This window comes from Ostrinia furnacalis, unplaced genomic scaffold, assembly GCF_004193835.3.
Source record: "Ostrinia furnacalis isolate ACB-3 unplaced genomic scaffold, ASM419383v2 OfSCF0710, whole genome shotgun sequence".
In the NCBI taxonomy this organism is placed as follows: Eukaryota; Metazoa; Arthropoda; class Insecta; order Lepidoptera; family Crambidae; genus Ostrinia; species Ostrinia furnacalis.
Genome location: NW_021130949.1, coordinates 1,149,855 through 1,159,703, shown reverse-complemented (window position 1 = coordinate 1,159,703; position 9,849 = coordinate 1,149,855). Strand labels below are relative to the sequence as shown.

The following is a 9,849-nucleotide window of genomic DNA, read 5'->3' as shown; positions in this document are numbered from 1 at the left end:
GTTAAAACAAGATCTTAAATTAATGGATTTACACCGTATTTTATATAAAAAGATACGGTTAAAGTATTACAGGTTAAGAGATTTATGATCAATACAGATTGGATACTGTTAGGAAGGATAAAGTTAGGTATTAAGTTTATCCAAGCATCCGGAATCTGTAATCAAATGGTCTCGGATGAAATCCGTCGCTTACGTTTTCTTGATTCCGAATGTTTGATTAAAAAATCACAAACAACTTAAAATAAATAAAAAACATTAAATAAATATACCATATCCAAACTGTATTTCGTAAAGTTTCATCGCATTATTCCTATTATTTTAATGTATTCTATGATTATTTTTTTATTATAATACAAATGCATTTTCTTCACGCTAGCGATCGCACTAATCTTAATGTAACCTTCGATTACATTATGATTTATTGGGCCCAGTGTTGATATAAAATATTCGATCGTGCTCATTAAATGAAGGTTAAGAATGAATACAACGTACACCTACACATTTTTGTTCATAATTAGTTTACTAGCGTATTATGAAAATAATATTGTAGCATTTATTTTGAGTAAAATAAAAATAGGTCACTTTTCAATAATTCATCATCATTGTAATTATTATGATTTAGGTTTTCCATACAATTTAAGTATGAAGATACATTTCAATGGAAATGGCAAGAAAGGCATTTTATTTATATAAACGTTAGCTTACTACTTATATGTATAATATGCCTATTTTAATACATATTTTTAATTGATCATAGTAGTCATAGTTCTGTGAAACAGCGAAGACAATTAAAAATAGAGTTTGACGTTAAATACGTTTTAATTGTTAATGTACAGAAATTCTAATGATTAGCTTAAATATTTATAGGAAAATATAAAGTCAAGTCATGTTTCAACGGTAATACTTTATCATTTTCACAACATAGTTTTTAGGGCATTACGTTTTCATAGTGCGAGAAAACATACAAAAAAAATATTTCAAAAATACATTCAGCTCTTTATTCCGATAGTCATCAAGTTGAGAATAACAACGAGTCAAAAAGTACAACTTTAAAAAAGAATTACAACATTTAGGAAAGGTTTGTATGTATCAAACCCAAATACATAGTACCTACGAACGACGGCGCATCAATAAAATAAAAATAAATAATAATTCATTCACATTGAACTTCCTCTAACCAATAAAAGAGGAAAAAATAATTACACAAGATTAAGTTAAATCTATTACAACCTGTTTGAATTAAAAAATAATACTTTTGAATAGAGTACAAATAAAAAAATAAAATCCTGATTCTTTCATGACTAAATCTTTATACAATTGATCAATTCTTTATTCGAAAAAATAAATTTAATAAAAGATTTAATAAAAATTAGAAATCATAAAAACGTTTCTGTAATAATAAGCATATTTTATTATGAGCAATTTTTGAGCACTTCACATTTATTTTTCATTGTTCTAACAAGGTTCTGACTAAAAAATTGTTACAATTAAGGTTGATTGTTATTAACATGGAATAACTTATCTAATAATAAAATTGGCCTATTGAGCCTAGTTGGGAAATATGACAAAATGTCAATTTTATTCTTGACACAAAAGGAATTCGACGGTTGAAAAATCAAGCCCTTGCGGGTTTTCCACCGCGAGCGGTACCCACCCAATTTATTTGTAGATTAGATTAATTAGATTTTCAAAATAGGAACATCGATTTTGATTAGTTAGGCGAAAGTATTAAATGTTATCATTCGTGAACATCATCTAATAGCTACTTTGTGTGAATTTGATCAAACCTACGTGTCGCCATTTGAAGACTGAAAAATTGCACGTTATTTATCATATCGGACAGGTATCAATCGTGCCGATCTAGTTGTTCGTCACAAGCATGGTGGTGGTAATGGCATGTCAATTAATTTACAAACTTCCAACAAGAAATTTTTCAAAATGGCTGCTTGGTTGCCTTTAGAACCATTCAAAGTTATGGTCGGTATGAAGGTGGGGCTGATTATATGGGTGTCGTCTCCATGCTTCTTGAGTAATGCTGACCCTTGCTCTCCCGAAGCGCAACCGATTATTTGATCGGTATCGACTTTCACATCTTTTGCACACTTAAACAAAAAAATATATTTGAATAACTTACAATAAATTAAAACACTGAACGTGGTGATTCGATTCGATTCGTACAATGAACCAATGAGAATTCGATTACATGTAAGTGCTGTTATTTTTAACGAGATTCAATAATGAATTACTGGTAAGTACAGATATTATTTTTTTTGTTAACTTATTTATCAAACTCTTAAAACTCCAAATGTTATTCAGTTACCAATTGCATATAAGCCTATAAAAACCGAAGTCAACGAAATACTTACTCTTTCTAAGGCTGCATCAGCATCCAAATTGTCAATAATCATGCATTCAGTGATTTTCACAGCCTGTGTCGTGTTGTTCAGTGCATGGATGGCACAAGCATGGATTTTATTGGCGTAGCACTCCTCTTCGCCGTGTTGACAATTGAAAATATACTGGCCATTTTTCTCTTTGGTCTGAAATTCAAAATAATATGAGATTTTGTTTTTATTATGTACGCTCCGATTCTACTTATGAGATCCATATTATTATTTAGTTATACCAGCGTATCGCATCTAAATCGAAACAGAATCATATTTTAAAATACGGAGAACGAACAAGTCCCACAAAAACATTAACATACTTGGAAAAGTAGTTTTAGCCCACTTCGCCTGCACAGATAATGACTGTAATTTCATTCATTACTACATAATGTACATACGTTACTGGATATTACCATTTACCGATACAATTTCATCGCCTATTTCACTCTCTTCAAAAGTATTTTCTCTTTCGAGTACCTACCTACTAATTTTAACTGTAAATGACTACTTAGCGCATTTAATAATAAAGATAGCTTTCATGTCTAGAATTCTAGATTACGAATATAAACCCTTATTATACTCACAGTGGCTTTCCCGTAAGGAACCAATGTTACATCCAGGAACTCTGATAGTTTTTGCGTCACAGGTGATAAATGCTTGATAAAGAAATGCTTAGAATCTGGACATAGAGCCTCATAGTATACTCTAACTTTCACTTTATCTTTCTTGTGTTTATTATACCTGTCATCTTCCAGTTCTACTATGTCCTGTAAATCAATAATGTTATTATTTTTCATTTCATAAAGGAAAAATCGATTACGACGGAAATACGGTAAAATTAGATGTCATTCATGAAAAATAATGTTCCACTAAAAAAATCTTATTTGCGTTCATATACGACAATAGCCCAATGGTGTCATTGTCGGGTCGGACTGGTCGAATCGAGATCCGAGGAACGCGGATTCAAACCCCGCCGCGCTGGACTATTGTGGTGAACCCACTCGTTGACTCGTTACGTTAAATTAGCTTTTACGAGGTTTTAACGAGACTCCATAAATTATGCACAGATCTATCTACTGTCTTTCTTTATGAAGTAACAATTTCCTTACAAAATGGTAGGCAGTTTATAGATAAGTAGTAACTACCTACCCGACGCGCGCTGCCGTCTTTTCCAAATAACCTAAAGCCGACAATACACGGACAGCTCGAGCAGTTAGTCAGTGATCAACATAATACACGGACTGCTCTTGCAGTCAAGAGTCAACAGCTTGAAGCTGCCAGCGACAACNTTTCCTATGGGTGCGTTCTGGCCATGTATAGAACGGAAAGACGCGGCGGAGGTAACTGCGCGAGAGCTGTCGACAGCTCGAGCAGTCAGTGTATGGCTGGCGACTGCTTGACCGCTCGATGAAAATTCACCGTGCTGTCGAACGCCCGAATCAGTTGCAACTGCTCGAGCTGTTCGTGTATGTGCGTCCATAGAACTCTGCAATTCATTGTGCAGTCGCAACTTGAAGCTGTCGACCCTGACTGCTTCAAGCGGTCCGTGTATTGCCGGCTTTAGCATATTAAACCAGTCCAGACCGGGATTTATCGGCACTGATGGTCAATTGAACCAAGTAAGTCTGTCACCAAGGTTCACATGACGTTACGTACGTACATAACTGGGTAATACACGATTTCAACACTTTATTGACTATAGCAGATGGCCTTGTGATATCTTTTGGAAAGCTTTCATTTTATTTACAAGCTTTTATTAAACTGACCAATAAATAGAATAACTACTTGTCTTTGACTGTGGTCTTTCCGACTTTACGTTGTAGGCGTAACAAAAAACATGACAGTATTGAAAGTTTAAGACCAACACTTATTTTTAATAGAAAAACACTCGCAATATTTATTTCTTTTTTATTTTACCCAATTTTACCCAAAAAGAGTTAAGGAGACTAATGGATGATAAAGAAAATTATTTTAGTAAAAGTATCACCATTTCAGAGATGTTATGTTTTTTTTAATCCCCAATTTTTTTGTGTACATATCTCTTGTAGCTGGTGTACAACTGAGCAGATAATTTTCTTATTCTTCTTCTTATTTTCATGCGCATATAATAGTGGTGCCCAACCCAGAATGGTCTGGTGCCCCCCAGGATTTTGGGCTACCAATTAGAAGATGATAGTTGGTAGTACTAATTCATGACCTATGATACCAATCACACCCCGTCCTTGTCTTAAAAAAAATTATTTTCTTGTATCTGTGCACATTTCATTTTAATATTGATGCAGTGTGTTGTAATGTATAACAGAAACTGCTGCTACTTTACTAAACATAGGCTCATATTGTTCCATACACATTCATATAAAACATTCAGTTTGTATGAAAATAAAAAGCAAAATAACAAAATAAAATAAAATTGTCACATAATGCATAATGACTAATTTAACTGTTTGAACAAGGTCAAAATTACACTTAATGTCAGGAATACCTACTGTGTACTGTCACAAACAGGAAACTTGGTTAAGATCTCATAGCTTCATAAACTAAACTATCTAATGTGTACCTATAAATATACTGTTTCAGTAGTAAAATATCTTGTCTTTTGTTTTAAAAACCTTTATAAAACNAGGTCAAAGTTACACTTAATGTCAGGAATACCTACTGTGTACTGTCACAAACAGGAAACTTTTGGTTAAGATCTCATAGCTTCATAAACTAAACTATCTAATGTGTACCTATAAATATACTGTTTCAGTAGTAAAATATCTTATCTTTTGTTTTAAAAACCTTTATAAAACTTTTCATAACACTTTTCATTTAATCTTATTTGTGAATATAAAGCAGACTTTTTCATTTTAATAATAAGTATGAAATTATTTCAAACCTGAGTTCAAATTCGTGAACAATTATGATTTAATATTGGAAAGTGTAACAAAAAAACTAATGACTATTTATTATTGTATTATTGATGAAAGACCCTTAAACCTGCTCCTCACTACATGATGTATAAAAAAAGAAAAGGAACAAAATCTTAGTATAGAAATTTAAAAGATTTTAAACTCAAATCTGCAGGTTATGGATTAAACAACTTATAATTTAGGAAAATCGGTTTAATATACAATAAAATAAATAAATCCCACAACACTGGCATTCATTCAAAAAATGTTCACAATGGCTACAAGTAAAACAGTAAGCTTTCCTATCCTAACCATTGATTTCCCTCCTATTGCTATGGATAGATAAGATACGTCAAACTATATTATAGAAGAATTATTTGGGATTATCATTATGTCAGATATGAGAATGGATAGCCTATGGAATGGAATTTATGAAGGATTTTGTGAACTCACCTCAGTCACTTGTACTTGTTTTTTTGGCAACAACTGAAACACTTGCCACATTATCAATCCTAACAAAACTAAAACTAAGAGTCTGTAACGATTGCAAGAATAAAAAGCCATTGTTTAATAATATTAAAAGAAAATTTTAAAACACTAGTTGGTTCTTACATTCAATGACTACACATAGTAATTATACTTAATCATTGTTTTTAATTAGGTTAGTGACCGTAACTTGATAATCAATTAGTAATGCAAATCACTTCCAATGCCTCAAAATCACTGTAAGTAAATCTAAAAGACAGACTTTTTGTAAAATTGATGATTGAACACGACATTTGACAAAACAGCTTGACAGTAGTGATGTGGTTATTTCTTAATGTAATTGATATCGACAGTAGTGTCATAAGTCGACCAGATTTTTTACAATAACTCTTTTGGGAAAGTTAAATCGGACAAAAGGAGTTTTGTATTAACAACGATTGGATCTTAAAGCAAAGCGTCTCCACCACAGGCCTCCAACTCGGTGAACTAACGATCTGACAGAATACGCTTAGATCGTCATTATTGCGGATACTCAGAACATTAAATAGATGAGTACCAACGAACATGCAACATTTTGATTTATTAATTCTTAGGTAATTTTTCCTATACCAATACAAATAATTTCAAATTATTAACAAAAAGTATCGACATATAACTCGATAAAGTTCTGCGTACATCCCTTGTCAGACTTCTTCATGTTGGCAGCATTGGAACTATCTGTCATTTTGACCACAGATTAAACAACAGGCCAAGCTTGGCCACAACCCAAAGATTTTATAAGAATACGTATAAAGTATCAAATCAACTAAAAATGTATTTTATTCCCTGGAATTCCCAGACAAACCTTGATTTAGATGCTATAAATAAATAATAATTAAAATAATAGTGTCATTACTCATAATATTTAATAATACTTTTTAACTTTTATCCATGTAAGTCTCTCCAACTAACATGAAAAATTGAAACACCTTATTTTATGGTATTCAATATTATTTATTCAGTTAATTGTAATGAAGCAAATTTTTCTACATCATAGAATCCCGCCTTCACTTGACGACCGCCGAAAAATCGGCCATTGAGGTCGACAACTGCTTTAATAGCACTTTCAATTCGTTTAAATTCCACAAATATTCTCACAGCTTCATCAGAAGGCGCATTTGGCATTTCAAATATTAAAACTTTTATAACATCTCCATATTTCGTGTTACATTCATCTTTTACTTCTGGTTCAAGTTCCTCGTCCACATCTCCAGGGCCCACCATATTCTGCAAACAAAAATGCATTTTTAAACTTTATTATGAAAGTCAATATCTGAATATTCCCAAAGAAAATAATTTACTTACTCTTAATAAAACTACTTTGCTCGGTGACTTCATTATTTCAGTAATTGATGGCTCTTGTTTTGTTTGTGGGGAATTAGAAGAAGCATTTGGAGAATCTGAAAAATACATTTGGCATAATATTAAATAATCATAAAATTAAAAAAAAATATTAACAAAAAAAAGGATTTTAATAAATTATACATTATAAGAGATTTTTTCATTATTAACTACCATTGGCATTAGTTTAGTCTCTATCCAGTTTCTTCAAATTTAGTAATATCAAAAATCATAATTAATGATGAAAATAATAACCTGGTCCAGGAGCAGCAGGCATAGCAAATGCTGGTGGTGGCATGGCTCCTCCATCCTTTTCATGTATAATTCTTCCACCACGCTTAGAGGTCTTCTCTACTTGTAAAGCCACTGACATGCCTTGTTCTTTTTTACCCAAACCTTGACCTTCCTAATTTAAAAAAATATGTTTATCAGTAGACATTTAAATGAGAAGGATATAGTTAAGCAAAAGTAATTGGCTTTAAAAAACCCAGAAATCAACAAGGAAAGATAGATAAGTGAAAAAAAAACTTTAAAAAATAAGGTTAGCAAACATAATTCTGAAATACCTTGAATCCATATTTTGCCATAATTTTGGCAGCTACTGAGCTAGCACCATAGCCACCTATAGAAAATCCAGCTGCAGGGGGGTTAGGGCTGGGTACGGCAGGGGGTGGTGATGGGGTCTCAACAGTCAATGATGGTGGTGGGGCAATTGCAGCACCAGCAGCACGTTTAGATATTTCTTCAGCTTCTTCTTCTTCAGGTTGCTGTGGTTGAAATAATAAACATTTTACAATCAAAATTTTAAAAGTTATCCATTCAATAGATGGAATTAAGGTGAAAGCTAAGCACTGTGATATCTTATTAGTTACAAGTTACTTTTCAACAGAAAAATAGTTTGCATTGCTTTTATTAACTGTAACAGTAATTTTATAAAATCAAGTATCCTGAATGAATTATCTCAATTAAACAAGTGAAAAATTTGCCTTATTTACCATTGGTATAAGTGTTTTTTCAGGGATAACATCATCATCATCACCAAATCTACTTTTTCGTTTTCTTTCTGTCCTTTCAGTTCTGTCTCCACCATCTAATTGTAATCTTTTAGCTTGCATTTCTGGAAAAAGTTTAAGAAATAAAAAATAAAAACATTTATAAAATAATGTCGATTATCACAAGTCAATATTTTGGAATAATAGAATGATAAAACTTATACCAACCTTTGGCAACTTTTTCGTAATCATTAGGCCACATAGGATCATACTCATTTGCTACATTCCAATCAAAATCTCGAACATTTAGTGAAGCTGTCAGAGTTTTAGGTTGTGAATTGGGACTGTTTGAATTTGACTCATCCTCATCTTTTTGTTTACTTTTCAGGTCGATAACAGGTGTTAAAACCTTTCAATGTAAAATATTAAATTACAGGTTAGGGTAATAAAAATCATAACCGAATTATTTTCATGAAATTGCACATTAACTGCATAATAAAGTAAATCAATATCAAACTTTAGCTCCTTTTACCTGTGTTGAACGACGTAAAGCTTCTCTTTTAGGTTGAGTTACTGCAGCTTTTTTTAGTTGCAGTTGTGATTGCAGTAATTTTATACCTGAAGACCATCCTGCTACCTTTTCTGTCGTGCGGGCTTTTATTGTATCAAGATCGTCGTACAAGGACATTATCTACAAAATTATTGTGGATAAGTAATTTATTTTGTATTTTCTTGCGACATAAAATGAACAACACAGAACAAACAGAAAGGCGTACAGGCGTACTGTCAGATTGACAACACCTGTCATCATGACAGAACTAATCACAGAATCGTAGAACTCACAGATATGGATTAGGATTAGAGTAGATACAGCAAGTTGATCGTCAAAGCGTGCCATTCCGATATGTCCAAATGGACATACATGGTCGAGTGATGTCAGAGAGCAGAAATAACAGGAGTAGCAGCGCGCGTTTATTTCCATACAAAAAAATTTCGCCATTTCCTGAGGGGGACGAGAGCCCCGATTACGGTAACTTTTATAACGTCTACAATCCAGACGCGTTTCTGATTCTGCGATACGATTGGTCAAAACAGCTGACGTACGCTGTTGAACGACCAATCGTATCGCAGAATCGAGAAGCGTGTCTGGATTGTTGACGTTAAAAATTACCGTAATCGGGGCTCTGGTAATGANTACGATGATTTTACGAGAACAGTAGTACGAACACGGTAGAATGAAGATATTATTTACGGATTGAGAATTGTAATTAACAGCACAAGTAGCAAATAATTAATTAGAATAAAGTAGCAGTAGAAGAAGTATAAAGTAGCATTGTTTTTAATACATATCCTGCTATGTACTCATAAGAGTTAAAACCATGGTCCCTGTAATTATGTGGTGCACTCATACCGATCCCAAGGAACCGTACTTACTCATAACAATAAGACACACACTGATCCATGTATTCATGCACTTGACAAATTTATGTCTTGAAACGCTGGTAGGGTAAAAAAAATAACGAGATTTGACGAATTGTAAGAATTACTTTATTTTAAAAAGGTAAATAAAGATGTTTTTGGTTTTGTATTTAACAAATTATCAGTTTTATAGGAATTAATAAATTTTCGAATCGAGTCACACGATATCTTTCGATGACTTTGCGAATGCAGTACGATGATACGATTACTTTTACGTTGCGGCAATCACTAAAA

General features: G+C 32.6%; 2 protein-coding genes across 2 annotated transcripts; both read right to left on the bottom strand.

Moving 5' to 3' along the window:
• On the bottom strand, positions 1 to 6,074 carry LOC114349743 (gamma-interferon-inducible lysosomal thiol reductase). The gene is made up of 4 exons (XM_028300223.1): positions 5,732 to 6,074; positions 2,972 to 3,154; positions 2,367 to 2,540; positions 1 to 2,102 (listed from the first exon to the last, which is right to left on the bottom strand). Exons 1-4 carry the CDS (start codon positions 5,840 to 5,842, stop codon positions 1,872 to 1,874), a joined length of 699 nt encoding a protein of 232 aa, XP_028156024.1. The 5' UTR covers positions 5,843 to 6,074; the 3' UTR covers positions 1 to 1,871.
• A 662-nt stretch (positions 6,075 to 6,736) lies between these two features.
• Spf45 (splicing factor 45) lies at positions 6,737 to 8,936 on the bottom strand. Its single transcript, XM_028300222.1, has 7 exons — positions 8,669 to 8,936; positions 8,365 to 8,545; positions 8,140 to 8,261; positions 7,711 to 7,911; positions 7,400 to 7,550; positions 7,109 to 7,203; positions 6,737 to 7,030 (listed from the first exon to the last, which is right to left on the bottom strand). The coding sequence occupies exons 1-7, from the start codon at positions 8,822 to 8,824 to the stop codon at positions 6,758 to 6,760; spliced, it is 1,179 nt and encodes a 392-aa protein (XP_028156023.1). The 5' UTR covers positions 8,825 to 8,936; the 3' UTR covers positions 6,737 to 6,757.
• Between the last annotated feature and the right edge of the window lie 913 nt (positions 8,937 to 9,849).